The sequence below is a fragment of the Arachis hypogaea genome, chromosome 15 (assembly GCF_003086295.3).
Source record: "Arachis hypogaea cultivar Tifrunner chromosome 15, arahy.Tifrunner.gnm2.J5K5, whole genome shotgun sequence".
Classification (NCBI taxonomy): domain Eukaryota; kingdom Viridiplantae; phylum Streptophyta; class Magnoliopsida; order Fabales; family Fabaceae; genus Arachis; species Arachis hypogaea.
The window spans coordinates 153,879,534-153,896,938 of record NC_092050.1 but is presented as its reverse complement, the minus strand read 5'-3'; the positions used below and the strand labels follow the sequence as shown (position 1 = coordinate 153,896,938).

Below are 17,405 nucleotides of genomic sequence, written 5' to 3'. Positions count from 1 at the left end.
CAATGGTTTCCAAAAATGAATTTCATGTGTTTCTAGACCTCTGCTTTTAATCTTGATTTCTAATTTTAATTTGTTATCTTTGTTATTAGGAAAAATACCCCGAAAACCCCGGTAAAATATTTTAGAAAAAAGATAATCCATTAAAAAAAGAGTTTAAAAACTCCACCAATGTAAGTTAAAAATATTTATGTTGCTCTTTTAATAAGTATTATATTATTTAAAAATTAATTAAACTATACACAAACTAATATTAAATTTGATGAGTTTTCTATTTAAAATATTTTGTAATACAAAAATAACTTTATTTTTGTTTATTATTTTTTTTCACATTTATTTTGGTAATATTTTTAAAATTATTTATTTTGGTAATTATTATATTTATTTAATTTATAAAAATAAAAACCCTTGACTTGTATACATTTTTCATTGTTTTTTTTATTCCATCTCTATATCTATGTTCTTCATCGCAAAATATAGGCAAAATATGTGGCATCAGTAAGAAAATTATTTCCACTGCCTAAATCTAATTTGTTCATATGACACTGACTCATTCTGATTATATAAGAAATAAAATATTATCAATACTTGTCTTGTTATTTTGGTTGATCGACTTGTCTTTTAGGCTTTAGCTTTCTACTTATTGGGAAGTAGATATTTCCCTGGACAAAAAGTCTTATTACAAGAGCAGCACATTTTGTGAGACTCATGGCTCTGCAATCTCCCTTCTCATCTTCTTCCCTCAGCTTTACATGGAAATACCATGTGTTCATTAGTTTCAGAGGCCAAGATACCCGATATGGTTTCACTGGCAATCTCTACAAAGCTCTCTGTGACAAAGGAATCCACACCTTCTTTGATGATGACAAACTTCTAAGTGGAGAGGAAATCACACCTGCACTTATCAAGGCAATTGAAGAGTCCAGGATTGCCATCGTTGTACTCTCTCCTAACTATGCTGCTTCTTCTTTTTGCTTAGACGAACTGGTCCATGTCCTTCACTGCATCAAGGGAAACCATCGCTTGGTTTTGCCTGTTTTCTATGAGGTGGATCCTTCTGATGTGCGCCATCTAAAAAACAGTTTTGGAGAGGCAATGGCTAAGCATGAGAACAGATACAAGGATCACATGAATAACAAGGTCGACAAATGGAAGAAGGTTCTTAAAGAAGTGGCCAATTTGTCTGGCTATCATTTCAAACACAGGTAACTTCACTTCGTATACCTCCTTTTTTGTAAACTATTTGATTTATCAAGGTATTACGGTTTGAAGTGACTATCAGAACCTAGACGTATTCACATGTATATGTATATTGACTAGTCTTGATCATTCAGGAATGGATATGAACACATGTTTATTGGAAACATTGTGGATAACATCTCAAAAAGGATTAGACGACATTCCACTTTGTTGCTGATCACCCTGTTGGATTGGAGTCCCCAGTGTCAGAGGTAGCTTCACTTCTAGATGTTAACTCCAGTGCCGAAGTTCGAATGGTAGGGATACATGGAATTGGGGGAATAGGGAAAACAACCATTGCAACTGCCGTCTATAACTTGATAGCTGACCATTTTGAAGGTGTGTGCTTTCTTGAAAACGTGAGAGAAAATTCAAATAGACACGGTTTAGTACATCTTCAAACTATTCTTCTTTCTGAGATATTAGGAGAGAAGGATATCAAGCTAACAAGTAGTAAACAAGGAGTTTTTGAGATACAAAAGAGGTTATGTCAAAAGAAAGTTCTTTTGGTTCTTGATGATGCTGATGAGCATGAGCAGTTAAAAGCTATTGCTGGAATGCCTGATTGGTTTGGTCTTGGCAGCAGAATCATTATTACAACACGGAACAAACATTTGCTAATACTTCATGAGGTTGAAAGGACATACGAAATGCAAGGTTTAAAAGAGAAAGAGTCCTTTGATTTGCTTACTTGGAAAGCTTTTAAAACTTCTTATGTTAGCCCAGAATACCAGAATGTTTTAAACCGTGCAGTAACTTATGCTTCTGGACTTCCATTGGCTTTGGAAGTAATAGGTTCTAACTTGTTTAGAAAAGATTTACAGCAATGGGAATCTGCATTGGATCAATATGAAAAAGTTCTTGATAATAAAATTCGTAAAATACTTCAGGTTAGTTTTGATGCTTTGGAAAAAGAAGAACAGAGTGTTTTTCTTGATATTGCCTGTTGTTTTATAGGATATGAATCAATAGAGAATCTACTTCAAGCTCATTATGGCCGTTGCATGCAATATCATATTGGAGTGTTGGGTGAAAAATCTCTCATAAGGATTGATTGGTGTAATAACAGAGTGACAATGCATGATTTGATAGCGGATATGGGCAAAGAAATTGTTCTAGAAGAGTCGCCAAAAATACCAGGAAAGCGTAGTAGATTATGGTTCTATAAAGATATAGTTAAAGTTTTTGAAGATAATCAAGTAAGTAATAAATTTCAGTAAATAACTTTGGTGAAAGTCTTTGTTCGTACACTTGTATTCTAATTGATTCATGTTTTAAATTTTGTGGTGAAAGGGGACTAGCGCCATTGAAATCATTTATCTGGAAAGGGATGTAGAAGTGAAATGGGATGGAACAACTTTTAAAGATATGAAAAATCTTAAAACACTCGTCATAAAAAATGGTTGTTTCTCTGAAAGTCCCAAACATCTTCCAAACAGTTTAAGAGTATTGGAATGGTGGAAATATCCTTCAAAGTATTTTCCACATGATTTTCAACCAAAGGAGCTCTCAATACTCAAGTTACCCCATAATATCTATATGTCAACCAAGTTGGATATTCTATCCAAGGTAAGTGTTCTAAATTCCTTTTTATCATTTTGTGTGTTTGTCAATTCATATGGAGTTTATTTGTTTGATGCTTCTATTTCTTTTTCTGTTTTTTTTTTTACAGAAGCTGATGAGCTTGAAAGTTTTGAATTTTGATTATTGTAATTCTTTGAATGAGATAGTTGATGTGTCTAATCTCCAAACTTTACAAGAATTTTCGTTCAAAAGATGTAAAAATTTAGTTACAGTTCATAGTTCAGTTGGTTTTCTGTCTAAACTTAAAATATTGAATGCTGAATATTGCTGCAAGCTCAGAAATTTTCCACCTACTATTAATTTGCCTTCACTGGAAAAACTCCTTCTATCTGGTTGCTCAAGTCTCGAGAATTTTCCAGAAATTCTAGAAGAGATGAAAAATCTTGAAGTACTTTATTTGCATGGGACTGGCATAAAAGATTTACCATGTTCATTTCGTAATTTTTCCGGATTGTTTTGGTTGGTAATGCATGAGAATTATAAAATGTGTAAGATACCAAGTGTCATTGGCATGATGCCACGGCTGTATCATTGTGACATCGTTGTAGGAGGAAATAAGGGGAGGGTATTAGGAAAGCAGGAGGAGGGGCTTCATGGAATACACACTAACTCCCTCCCATCTTTAAATCTGAAAGATCTTTCTCTCATGAACAGCAATTTGTCAGATGACTTTTTTCCGCTAGCTCTTGCATGGTTTCCCAATGTGGCATCATTAAAACTAAGTGGCAATAATTTCACAGTCCTTCCTGAATGCATCAGAAAATTTCAATTTCTAATTTCCCTCAATGTGGATCATAGCAAGTATCTTCGGGAGATTATTGGGATTCCACCAAACTTGAAAGAGTTCTCAGCAGTAAACTGCAAATCATTGAGTCCCAGGGGCACAAGTTTGTTGCTCAATCAGGTTTTGTTACTTTTTAATTAATTAACAATGTATGATCACATCATAATTCATATTAAAGTTAAGAGAAATGTTAGAGGACTATCAAAATTTATTATTTTTGGCCCATCAATATTTGAAAGTATAGGATAAAGTATGTTGTTGGATTACTAGACTAAAGGAACTAAACTAAAACAATAAGTTCTAATGGTCGCTAGTATTTCTCTAAAATTAATAGTATATGCTAAACTACTGCTTCTGCATTATGAATGATTGACAGAAATTGCACGAGGGTGGGGGGACCAAGTTTGTGATGCCAGGTGGAAAGATTCCAAGGTGGTTTGAGAAGCGCAGCAGGGGAGCTTCTATTTCCTTCTGGTTTAGTGGCACCATATTCCCTCGCCATGCTCTTTGCATCGCAGTTCTACTCACCGATGACCTCCCTTCCCCAATTGGAGTAAGACCCATCGTGAGCATTAATGGCTACCAATTCCTCCGTGGAAAGTGGGACACCGCAATGGATCAATTATTTATTCTTAATTTGTCAGAAACAAATGTTTATAGGTGCAAGTGCAATGTAACACAACGTTTTGAAAACAAATGGAATCATGCGGAGGTTTCATATGAAACACTTGACTACTATACCTACCGCGAGGTCTCCAGTGAGTCCATTGCAAAAGAGATTGGAATGCACCTCTTGAAGGAAAAGATCAGTAGCAGTATAATTGAAGATATTCGATTCACTGATCCTTACAAAATGACACAACTAATTATAATGATGATTATGCTCTCAACAGCATTCCCCAGCCATAACAAGCAGCCTCTACTCCTGGGGACATGCATAGGTTTGTGGACATTGCTCTTTCTAACACACACACTCTTTCCGGCACCCACTCTCTATGATTTGGATGATAACTATGCAATAAGGATTGGAAGAATTGGATATCAGTGTTAGTTAAATGACATCCACACAGCTATGTGCGTGCACCACTTATGTCCAAGGGTAATTGTAACTACTCTCATCACTGTTTGTCTGTTACTCTGATTTTAGTTTCATTGACCTTCTTCTTGTTCTTGCAGATAACATAAAACGCACACAATCTTCTTGTTTATTTCAATAGTGACAGAAAAGTAGAAAGGAGAATATCTTAAGATAGAAATAACCATGCTTCTGTACTTGCTACTTGTTGAGCAACAGTTTATATTGATTCTGAATTTCTAACAAAATGGGTACTACCAAGCTAGGAATGCAAATAAGTAGCGTATTAGTCTTATCTCAAAAAGAATGCGGAGCACAAACAATGGTTCTAGAATAACGTTACTGAAAAAAGATTAGAATGAATGAAAATGATGATCAGAGAAAGTTTTTTTATCAGTACTTGTTGGCACTTACGAAATAGTAAGAACAGGGAATTATTTGATTCAAGCTACTCACTATTTCTCAATCACGCATACGAAATTAGTTATGGAAAGGCATTCATCTTCTGTTTGTATTTCTAGCTAGCTATACTACCTGTTTTCATTTGGTTCAGAATCATTCAATATAATATAATATAATATAATATAATATAATATAATATAATATACATAATTAGTTAAGAAAGTTAGCTGCACATTTAATTAAGAAAGAAATAATTCAGATTAAGTATATACTTTCAGGAGATTACACACATAATTATACTTTGCTTGTGCAATACTATTGAGACTAAGGGCTCTCTTCAGTGCAAAAATATCCATAAATACAAAAGATTTATCATTATATATTGGAATTTTTTTTATTTACATTAAATAATATAATATTTATCGATTTAAATAATCGTGGAAGAATTTATCAAAATATGTCGTTAGTCACATCTCAGATACAGTGGGGTGCTCCTAAAAATGGCCACATCGCTCAGTGCATCCGAGATACGCGCGAGAATTGAAGATGGTGGCACAGCATCAATACAATAAGAATTTATTAATAAAATAATAAATAAATAAATATTAAATTTAAAATAAAAGCTGACTTTTTGTCAATATTTTTAAGATTTTATGTATTCTTTTAATTTTTATATTGATACTTTCATAATTGATTGTCGATTAAAAAATTATTTTCATAACAAAAATATTTCTTTAAACGAGATGGTCTTGCCTATGAAAGAATGAAGGTCAAAAATAAAGAAATTCAATAAGTATATGTTAATTGAGAAAGTACATAGTCAGTACTATATAAAATAAAAAAACTTAACAAATATATATTTAATTCCAATTAGAACTTCACATTTTTCTTAATTATATAGGCCAAAGATACAAAAATCAAGCCTGGCCGCGTGAAAGTACACTGGGTGAATGTGCCTAAGAAAAAACTAGGTTATAACATAACTGAGAGTTTTCATTTTAAACTTATTTGCTAGGAATTAATTTGTTATGATTCTGTTAGGAGTAGTAGGCATAAGTTAAGAGTAAGTTGGTGACTAGTGTAGTTAGCTCTCACTCTGTATTAACATTCTTAAGATTCACTCAACATAGAAATCATTTTCTCTAATTCTCTTGCCTCTCTTGTTCACAAATAAGAAGAACACTGTCATGCATGCCATCCTTCACTCTATTACACTGTTGGGCTTGCCTTTACTCTGCATAAAAATGGGAAAAAATAACTGTAAAATCAGCCACATGTTTTGTTCTTTCATCAAAATTCAAGGAATGGTGCATGCCTCTACCTTGAAATGTGCATAACTGTTATATTGTTCTGTCATTGGATTCATCTATTATTATTCTTTCTTGGGGACTCAGGAGGCCAAGACTACATCACATCAGACAACAATCCTTATTTTTCTTGTTCTTTTGTACACTGAATCCTCATTGATGCGTCTTGTTTATTGTGAGAGTTAAAATATGTTGTGATGGAGATTTTTTTTTCTACAATAACTGCGTTACACTTCTTCCATTTCAGTTGAACAAAGAATCTCTCTCTCAACATTATATCACTGAAGAAGTTGCACCATTTGCAATAAGTGCTAAATTGAAAGGCAATCTCAACTTTATACTGCACAACTTTCACATCTTGACTCCAAGGAGCAAAGGCAAAATAAAAAATATAAGGGGACCTGCTTACAATATAATAATCAAAATTATTACATAATATGTATATACACTTATACAGCATCACCCTAACAGTAGCACATGAGCTCAATTTCTGCAATGCCACCAAAATGATCTCTTATGGTTATTATCATAGCAACTAAAATTAGTAAGGGGATGGAGTTTACCTTGGTTGCTAGTCATGTCCCTTATCCACTTTTATGCCATTTTACTTCAAGTCTTCAATATTAACTTCCATTGCTGAAGCAGGAATTCTGCTACATGAACAAGAACAAACTATGTTACTCTCTCTCTCTCCATCTATACATCAATTATCAAGTAAGTTGTTGCTAAACATTGTACTAACTGCCAAATTTAAAGACAGTATCTACATCAATAAAAATTCCTCTTTTGAACCCAATGAGCAAATAAAACCGAAAGCCAGATGTTAACATGTCTTCTTCTCTTGTTGCCTAAAAAGTAATGAGTAAATGAAAGAAGGAAAAACTTAATGTAAAGCAAATAACAAAGATTCAAATTAACTATGCGCAATAGGGTTATACATTGGCCTTGAGATTGCACTGAGGATTCAGGAAAGCATGGCATTGAGAAAACCATACACCTTGTTCGTATTCCTAGGTTAGTACCCATTTCTTTACATATTAAGAGCCCTTCAACGTAATATATTATATAAATGTAAAACTGATTCCCAAAGTATGTTGAAAAAATATTATTGATCAAAATGAATGGGACAACTAAAATGAGTAATTTACCTTGGACACACGCCAGTGCCCAGTGGTACCCCATCTATTTGCTTTGCAATTGCATTGTGTTACAATTTCAGAATCATTCAATATATATTATAAATGTATGATACAAAAAAGTTGCTCAAAGTAGCAAGTAACATATTGAATGGTCATCTCTATTTCATATTTAATCAAACAAGCAGATGCAAAACTAGCAAGGGAAGTGCCACAATTAATAATAATAATTACACTTTGACATACACAGGTGAGGACAGCCATATAGCTGTGTGCGGATGCTGATAGCCTGATATTGAATCCTCCCTACCCTCCTTCCTAACTGACAGTTAATATCCAGAAAGTGTGTGTGTTAGAAACAGCAACATCCACAAACCAATGCATGTATCCAGGAGCAAGGGGTGGTTCTTATGGTTGGGGAATGCTATTGAGAGCATGATCATCATTATAATTAGTTGTGTCATTTTGTATGGATCAGTGAATCGAATATCTTCCATTATACTACTACTCTCTTCCTTCCATACGTGCATTCCAATCTCTTTTCCAATTGACTCACTTGGGACCTTTTCCTTATGATCCTCATAATTCTTATATGCTTCATATGAAAGCTTCGCATGATTCCATCCTCTTTCAAGATGTAGTGCTTCATAATAAGGATCACTGTTCAGATTAAAAATAAATAATTGATCCATTGCTCTCTCGAATCGATATGAACCTAGGTTGCCATTGATGGTCACAATGGGTCTTAATTCAAGTGGGGAAGGGAAGTCATCTTTGAGTAGAATTGCAAAGCAAAGAGCATTGTAAGGGAATTTGGTGCCACGAAACCAGAAAGAAATGCAAGCTCCACTACTGCGCCTCTCAAACCACCTTGGAATGCTTCCACCTGGCATCACAAAGTGGGTGCTTCTACCCTGGTGCACTTGCTGTCATTCATTCATAATGCAGAAGCGGTAGTTTAGCATACATTATTAATTTAATATGAATTATGATGTCATCTGCATTCTTAATTATTAAAAAGTAACGAAACCTGATTGAGTAACACGCTTGTGCCCCTCTCACTCAATGATTTGCAGTTTACTGCTGAGAAGTTTGTCAAGCACGGTGGAATCCCTCTAATCTCCCGAAGATGCTTGCAATCATTCACAAGGAGCTCCTTCAGAAAGCGAAATTGTTGGATGCATTCAGGAAGGACTGTGAAATTATTGCCTCCTAGAACTAAAGATATCACATTGGGAAACCATGCAACAGCTAGTGGAAAAAAGTCATCTGACAAATTGCTGTCTCTGACATAAAGACGACGCATATGTGAAGAGGGCAGGGAGTGAGTGAGTATTCCATGAAGCCCCTCTTCCTGCTCTCCTGATACCCTCCCCTTATTTCCTCCTAGCTCAATATCACAAAAATCCAGGCTTGGCATCATGCAAATGACACTTGGTATTCTATGCATTTCATTCGCATTCAAAGTCAAACGCCGCAATCTAGAAAGGTTACAAAATGAAGATGGCAAATCTTTTATGCCAGTGCACCACAAATAAAGCTCTTTTAGATTTTCCATCTCTTCCAGAATTTCTGGAAATTTCTCAAGGCTTAAGCATCCAAGTAGAACGAGTTCTTCCAGTGAGGGCAAATTAATAACAGGTGGAAAACTTCTGAGCTCGAAGCAGAATGCAGTATCCAATATTTTAAGTTTAGGTAAAAAACCAACTGAACTGTCAACTGAGACTAAATTACTACATCTTACACAAGAAAATTCTTCTAAAAGTTGAAGATTGGAGACATCTGGTATCTTTTTCAAAGAATCACTGTAATCAAACTTCAAAACTTTCAAGGAGATCAACATCTGGAGAGAAAACAAGAAAAAATTCAAAACTTTTAAACTCACCAACTTCTGAAAAAAATTAAAACAAAGAAAAATAGTCAAACAAATAAACTTCATATCAAGTTACTAAAACACAAAATCATAAAAAAGAATTTAGCACACACTACCTTGGATAAGCTATCCAACTTGTGTGCTAAATAGAGATTATTCAATAACTTGAGTATGGAGAGTTTCTTTGGTTGAAAATCATTTGGTAGCCACTCTGAAGGATATCTCCACCATTCCAATACCCTTAAACTGTTTGGAAGATTTTTGGGACATTTAGAAAAACAACCATTTTTTATGATAAGCGTTTTGAGATTTTTCATCTCTTTAAAAGCTGTTCCGTCCCATTTTACTTCAACATCTTTATTTTCCTCTTTTTCAAATGAATCTTCATCTCCTTCCCTTTCCAATAAGGGAAATTCCAAATATATGATTTCAATGGTGCTAGTGCCCTTTCAACACAAAATTAAAAGCATGAATTAATAAAGGTACAAATGCATAAATAAGGACTTTCAACAAAGTTGTTAGAGAAATTTATTACTTACTAGATTATCTTGTAAAACTTTAACTATATCTTCGTAGAACCATAACCTACCACGCTTTCCAGGCATTTCTGGTGATTCTTTTAGTGCAATTTCTTTGCCCATGTTCTCTATCAAATCATGCATTGTCACATTGTTATCATCCCGATTGATCTTCATGAGAGATTTTTCAACCAATACTCCAATATGATATTTCATGCAACTTCCATAATGAGCTTGAAGTATATTTGTAAGTTCCTCTATTTTATATCCTTTAAAACAACAGGCAATATCAAGAAAAACACTCTGCTCTTCTTTTCCCAAAGCATCAAAACTTACTTGAAATATCTCATGTATTTTATCATCAAGATGTCTTTCAAATTTATTCAATGCAGATTCCCATTCTTCTACTTTTTTTCCACACAAGTGACTACCTATTACTTCCAAAGCCAATGGAAGACCAGAAGCATAAGTTATTGTACGGGTCAAAACATCTGCATAACTTGGGCTGCTAACATAACCATTTTTAAATGCATGTTTAACAAGCAATTGAGAAGACTCTGCCTCATTTAATCCCTCTACCTCATGTGTGTTTTCAACACCATGATATTTTAGCAAATGTGTGTCCCGTGTTGTAATGATAACTCTGCTTCCAAGACCAAACCAGTTAGGTTTTCCAGCCATAGCTTGTAGTTGCTTGTGATCATCAACGTCATCTAAAATCAAAAGAACTTTTTTTTGACATAGTCTTCGTTGAATTTGAGTAGTTCCTTGTTGAACACTGACTATCTTAATTTCCTCCTTTCCTAATATCTCAGAGAGAAGGATATTTTGAAGATAAGCCAAGCCATGTCTCTTTGAGTTTTCTCTCACATTTGCAAGAAAGCACGTACCGTCAAAATGGTCAACAATCAAATTATGAACAGCACAAGCAAGTGCTGTTTTTCCTATTCCACCAACTCCATGAATCCCTACCATGTGAACTTGATCACTAGAATTCATTCTCAAAAGTGAAATTACTTTTGACACTCGAGAATCTAGTGAATCTAGTCCAACAGGAAAACGAGCAACAAATAACTGTGAACGTCTAATCTTTCTTGAAATTTCTTCCACAATATTTCTGATAAACTTATGTTCATATCCATCCCTGCCAAATACACACAGATTCTTATTACGAAGCAAAATAGTAATATTTTTTATAAACGAAAAACAATTACAGATCAGAAAGAAGTATATGAAGTGAAGTTACCCGTGTTTGAAATGATATCCTGACAAATTAGCAACTTGATGCAGAGCCTGCTTCCATTTGTGCACCTTGTTCAAGTCACTCTTGAATTTCTCTTCATGCTTGGCCATTGCTTCTCCGAAACTATTTCTTTGATGGCGCACATCAGAAGGATCAGCCTCATAGAAAACCGGTAAAACCAGGCGATCATTTCCCTTGATGCAGTGAAGGATGTGGACAAGCTCGTCTAAGCAAAAAGAAGAAGAAGCATAGTTAGGAGAGAGGACAATGATGGCAATCCTGGACTCTTCAATTGCCTTGAGAAGTGAGGGTGTGATTTCGTCTCCTCTTTGAAGCTCCTCATCATCAATGAAGGTATGGACTCCTTTATCAGAAAGAGCTTTGTAGAGGTTGCCAGTGAAACCATAGCGAGTATCTTCGCCTCTGAAACTAATAAACACATCATATTCCCATGCATAGTCGAAGGAAGAAGAAGAAGAAGAATGGGTGGAAAAGGAGGAGAAGGAAGATTGCAGAGGCATGATAAGAAAGAAGGATAGAAAGTTGTATGAATGTTGGGAGTGTTGAGTCTCAGAAAACTAAAAGAAAGTGATAAAAATATAAAGAAGAGTGAGTGATTAAAGAAAGAGTGAGAATGGATGCAATGCTGAATAATTAAGTTTCTCAAAGTCAGTCAACGTAGAAATAAAACAGAAACTGCCTTATCATTTCATATGCTCCGTGTGGGGTCTACTGTTCTGTAAGATTTTTCACTTTGGAATTTGGTATTCAAAGGGTGTTTCACTTTGATTACTTTTAATTAAGACAAAACTTTGTAAGATATTGTTCAAGTCCAAAATATCAGCTAGCAGACAACATCAACATGCAAGACTGAATGAGGGTGTTTTAAGAGTACTACTAAGATTAAATAATTAGCTACTGAAGTCAATTGGGTTGTGATAATTTCTGAGTTTGTTACTGCAGAGTAGTTTAGTTTCTAACTACCTCTTCTTGGTCTCTTCTTGATAGTCATGCATGACTATATATATGAGTAGTCTCTGATGTAACTAAGGCACTAATAATACAATACATGATGAGTTTGGAAAATTCTAATTTAAATTGATGATGATCAAACATTATTAAAACAATTAATTATAAAATTATTAATTTAATTTCAATTCATATATGTTAATTAAAATAATTTTGCTATGCAGATTTTGCTATTGGGCTGAAATATAACAAGTCCATTGGAATATTTTTCTCAGCCTTGATATTAAATTGTTGTGATTATGGTGGCTGAAATCATGGTTATGTTATTTGGGCCAGAAATTGTGATATAAGTCCAATTGGAATCTTTGCTACTAAGACCAAAGTTTGGTCCGAAACCAATATTGAAAGAAAGCAAAATTCCATGGTTACAACGGATCCCACTTTCAATTTGTAATGGATTTCAAATTCAATTAACTTGAATTTACTTGCATTGGAAACATGAAAGAGAAAGAGAAAAGTGATTTGATGGCTTTAATGATGCTACACGTTACTCACAAACAAAGGAAGTGGAAAATTAATTCACTCTCATTCTCTCTTAGTTTCATTGAAAGCAATTTTAATTTCTCTTTCTACTCTCTCTTCTCACTCTCGGTCACTTCTCAGGAAAACATGGAAGCTATGGTAAGCTACCGTAGAGAAGAAGAAGCAAGTAACAAGACCATTGTAATGATGGCAAGAAAAAGAAAACAAAAAGTATGCTGTGGCAGATCTTCACCAAAAATAGGTAAGATTTGGTGAAGTAAGCTCATGCTCTCCATACCAAAAATGGAAGAAGAAGATTTCAGTCAGAGGAAGAAGATCTCAGAGGCATAGCTCGTCTCTGCTTTGTGTTCACTCATCACAGAAGATAGCTAGGGAGGCTACGTAAAGGAGGAAGTAAAAGTGGAGCAGGAGGAGCTGTCATGCATCAAGAACACATCAAGGGCTAGGGATCTTTCTTGGAGTGTAAATCAAGTTGGATGGCTCAGATTGGTGAAGCTTGGTGTAAAGAAAAGATACAGAGGTAATTGCATGTTGGGTTTTACATTCAGTTTCCTCTCCTCTCTCTCTGGCCGAACCGGTTTTGCATGAAGAAGAAGAAGTTTAGCTTGGTTCAACAGTTTCAACCGTGGAGGCTTCCCTTTCTATAAATAAGGGAGAACAGCCAGGGCTTGAAGCAAGAAAAATAGTGAAAGCACAGTGTTCCTATAGCTACTCAAACTAACAGAAGTTCTTTTCCTTCAATGTTCTTCATTTTTTAATTTTTCTGTTTAATTTTGTCTGTCTTGAGTCTCATGGAAAAAGGCAAACAGTGAGGTTTATATGAAAAAGCCATAGAGCGAAAAAAGGCAGAGTATGCAAAATTAAAAGAAAAAGTCATAGATGTCATTAGAGGTCCTTTGTACGTCTGTGTTGTGTACCCTTGCAAGTTGGGTTAGCACTTTGCAGTTGAAAGCTTTGTGGGTTACCAAGTCAAGTTCAGTTTTGGGAATAGATTCTGGACTTGTCCCAGATAGGAAGAGTAATTCCTAGGGAGAATTGGTGTTTGTAATCAAAGATGATTATAGTGAAATTCCATCATTGTTGTGATGGAGACTGGATGTAGGCTACATTGCACTTAGCAGCTGAACCAGGACATATCTTGGTGTAATTTTCTCTCTCTTCTACTCCATTTCTGATTCTGCTAAATAGGAGACATAACTGAAAAATATCTCCTGGCTGGTCACGAGACAAAACAAAAAAGTCTCTTGGCTAGGCACGAGACAAAAACAAGAAATATCTCCCCAAGTGTTCTGAAGGACAGCAAGAGTTACTAAGTGAAAAAGGGGCTAAGATTCAACCTCCCCTCTTTTCTTAGCTACTGATAAACCATCAATACACTTCACTCATAGTCTTTTACAATCTCTCTATGATTCACAACTGTGATTTCAACAGATCCCTACTAAATTTTTAGGAATCATTTCACCCTTTCTTTTGTAAAGACAACTATGAAGAGTAAGTTTCTCCAAGAATGGGACCCTCCATTATTATTTATTAAGAACTCAACGTCCAATCAAGGACTTTTAGGGCTATAATGTTATTATGCAATACACACCAAAGATAAGGCAATTAATTAGCCTCCTCTGCCTTCTGAAAATGAAAACTCACATGGCCAAGGGCCCTCTTCATTGCAAAAATATCCATAGATATACAAAATTTTTTATGATGTATTTGTATACATTTATACATATTATTTTACATATATTTTTCTAAATAATTAGCTATTAAAGTAATCAAATCTTTTACAATAAAATAATTAAGCTCATCATAGTAGAAGAATTTTTTTTATGATATTAAATTATATTCTTATATAATGACTGATTTTTATGCTGTGATATTTTATGATGTTAACTCGTTGAAAATTATGCGTCAACGTGTTTTATTTTTTCCTCGAAATTTCATTGAAAGATATCTACTACTACCTTGCATAATTAATTGCTTCTTCTATTATTATTCTCGTCTTGTGGACTCAAGCCACCAAGAAAAAAATCAAGAACAAGAATGAAGAGTGTTATTATCACTTTCTTATACTAATTTTCCTTCCTCTTTTTTCTCTTAATAAAATAAATAAAGAGAATTTCTTTAAACATCTATAAGTCACTAAACTTACTACAGAACTTCATGCAATTAAAACTTTCATGTTTTGAATAGAACAAACACAATGTTACGATGCCTAATCAATTATAACATCCTTTATGTCTACTCTTTTAGGAGAATCCACCATAAACAAAAATTATATTCTCCAATCTCAAACAAATATCCAACTTTAACTAAAATAAATATTTGCTTTAAAAAATAGGCTATTGCATAACTGAGAGTTTCCATTTTAGATAATATAGTTGTATATAGCTCTTAATTTAATGCTGTCCAAGCTGGTAGTGTTAAACTTATTGCTAGGAATTAATTTGTTATGATTCTGTTAGGAGTAGTCAGCATAAGTTAGAGTAAGTTGGTGACCAGTGTAGTTAGCTCTCACTCATATATAAATAGAAAAACTCTGTATTAACATTCTTAAGATTCACTCAACATAGAAATCATTTTCTCTAATTCTCTTGCCTCTCTTGTTCACAAATAACACTGTTATGCATGCCATCCTTCACTCTATTATACTGTTGGGCTGGCCTTTACTCTGCATAAAAATGGGAAAAAATAACTTTGTAAAATCAGCCACATGTTTTGTTCTTTAATCAAAATTCAATGAATGGTGCATGCCTCTACCTTCAAATTTGCATAACTTTTATATTGTTCTGTCATAGGATTCATCTATTATTGTTCTTTTCATAGGGACTCAGGAGGCCAAGACTACATCACAGCAGACAACAATCCTTATTTTTCTTGTTCTATTGTACACTGAATCCTCATTGATGCGTCGTGTTTATTCTCAGAGTTAAAATATGTTGTGATGGAGATTTTTTTTCTACAATAACTGTGTTACACTTCTTCCATTTCAGTTGAACAAAGAAGCTCTCTGTCAACATTATATCACTGAAGAAGTTGCACCATTTGCATTAAGTGCTAAATTGAAAGGCAATCTCAGATTTATAGTGCACAACTTTCACATCTTGACTCCAAGGATCAAAGGCAAAATAAAAAATATAAGGGGACCTGCTTACAACATAATAATCAAAATCCTCATATCTTAAAGTCTACCCTTTTAAGGAGATTCCATTCCATTCTACTCACAACATTATTACATAATATGTATATACAGCATCACCCTAACAGTAGCCTTGAGATTGCACTGAGGATTCAGGAAAGCATGGAATTGAGAAAACCATACACCTTGTTCATATTCCCAGTTAGTAGTTAGTACCCATTTCGTTACATATTAAGAGCCCTTCAACGTAATATATTATATAAATGTAAAACTGATTCTCAAAGTATGTTGAAAAAATATTATTGATCAAAATGAATGGGACAACTAAAATGAATAATTTACCTTGGACACACGCCAGTGGTGCCCCATCGTTAATCATCATTAAGACAAATTTTGAGTGTTAGAAACATCAATGTCCACAAATCATATGAATTCACCAAATGAGGATGCTATATTGACAATTTTGCAGTTCTTATTTTCAAAAAACTCCTTCTGTTATGGATTGCACTCATCAACCAAATGAACAGAAAAATAACAAAAATAGCACAAGTTGGTATTCCCAAAAAGGCAAAAACTCAGCATCTATAAGGTCCCATATCCCAAACATTTTGCAAATCTAGTGATCCATTTTCCTTCCAATCTAATCCCTGATAACTCTGTATTAAAGTTTGTACCAACTTTTCAAAGGCTGATTCCCAGTTTGTTTGAGAATTAGTGAATGCTAATGGGCTCGTGACCAATAACTTTTATCTATTAACATTGAATCAAACAAGGAGAAGCAAAAATAAGGGATTAAATTCACATAAAAGGAGTGTTGTTCAATTGTCCTGATGTGTTTCTCTTAGAAATGGGAATGCAGCAAGCTTGGCCTATATTGATTGATGCAATGTAATGTGTTTCTCTCGTGCCAGAAAAATCAGGGTTCAAAAGTGAAGGTTATCAATAGCCTAGAGAAAGGAGGGTTGAATCTATGACCTCTTTTAAAACTTGTTCACTTCAAAATCTAATTGGACCTAACTCTAAGTTGCTGTTGAGTCTGCTATTTATGTAAGAGAGTAGTTTTTGTCTTAACGATCATGGAGCGTATTGAGTTGCTGTGACGTCTGCTAATTCAGAGTTATTATCCATTGAACCATCGCTTATATCCGATCCTTCCGACCCGAATTTGGAAGCTACCTTTAGCTCTCTTTTAATATATTACTAATAAATAATTGTACATGTTTAGACTAATTGAGCTGATGTCCTAAGGTGTATGAAATCCATTTTTACATGTTTCCAGAAATCTATCTACAACTATCTTTTTTATTAGTTAAATTTATGTAATATCTATGTTTGGATTTGCTTTTGTTCCTACAAAACAACTTATTAAAAAAAGCTTAATAAAGTGTAATTAGGATATGAAAAAGAATTTTTGATTGGTGGTTTTAATTTTTCCTTGCTGAATTTAATGAGCGATTCAGTTCACTAAGAAATTAGTTGCTGTATTTAAGTCTTTGGCAAACTTGCTGTTTATTATATGTATTGCATGCATCCTCCAAATGAAAAGAAAAATCAGATTCATACCTTAAACTAAAATTATATCAATTACAGAAATGAATGTAA

The 17,405-nt window shown here is 34.1% G+C and overlaps 1 protein-coding gene and 1 pseudogene across 11 annotated transcripts; one reads left to right on the top strand and one right to left on the bottom strand.

Annotated features, from left to right (window-relative positions):
- The first annotated feature begins 593 nt into the window (after positions 1-593).
- On the top strand, positions 594-5,075 carry LOC112751492 (disease resistance protein Roq1-like; annotated as a pseudogene).
- A 776-nt stretch (positions 5,076-5,851) lies between these two features.
- Positions 5,852-11,833, bottom strand: LOC112751491 (disease resistance protein Roq1). Of its 11 annotated transcripts, none has more exons than XR_011872852.1 (8): positions 11,162-11,833; positions 9,937-11,059; positions 9,514-9,843; positions 8,555-9,367; positions 7,771-8,450; positions 6,952-7,041; positions 6,403-6,878; positions 5,852-6,315 (listed from the first exon to the last, which is right to left on the bottom strand). XR_011872852.1 is itself a non-coding variant. In XM_025800644.3 (5 exons), the coding sequence occupies exons 1-5, from the start codon at positions 11,677-11,679 to the stop codon at positions 7,854-7,856; spliced, it is 3,381 nt and encodes a 1,126-aa protein (XP_025656429.1). In that variant the 5' UTR covers positions 11,680-11,833; the 3' UTR covers positions 7,591-7,853. The 11 variants fall into 11 exon arrangements, 2 of the variants coding, with proteins under 2 accessions (XP_025656429.1, XP_072074063.1); XR_011872850.1 differs by having other exon boundaries at positions 6,403-6,789; XR_011872851.1 differs by having other exon boundaries at positions 6,403-6,789; positions 6,952-7,038.
- Between the last annotated feature and the right edge of the window lie 5,572 nt (positions 11,834-17,405).

Excerpts from the sequence above, each read along its gene's own strand:
- LOC112751491 (XM_025800644.3), bottom strand. The coding sequence starts at position 11,679 with ATGCCTCTGCAATCTTCCTTCTCCTCCTTTTCCACCCATTCTTCTTCT. Across the intron at positions 9,368-9,513 it reads AGTTGGATAGCTTATCCAAG|ATGTTGATCTCCTTGAAAGT; the intron begins GTAGTGTGTGCT and ends TTTTCTCTCCAG. Across the intron at positions 8,451-8,554 it reads CAAGCGTGTTACTCAATCAG|CAAGTGCACCAGGGTAGAAG; the intron begins GTTTCGTTACTT and ends AATGAATGACAG.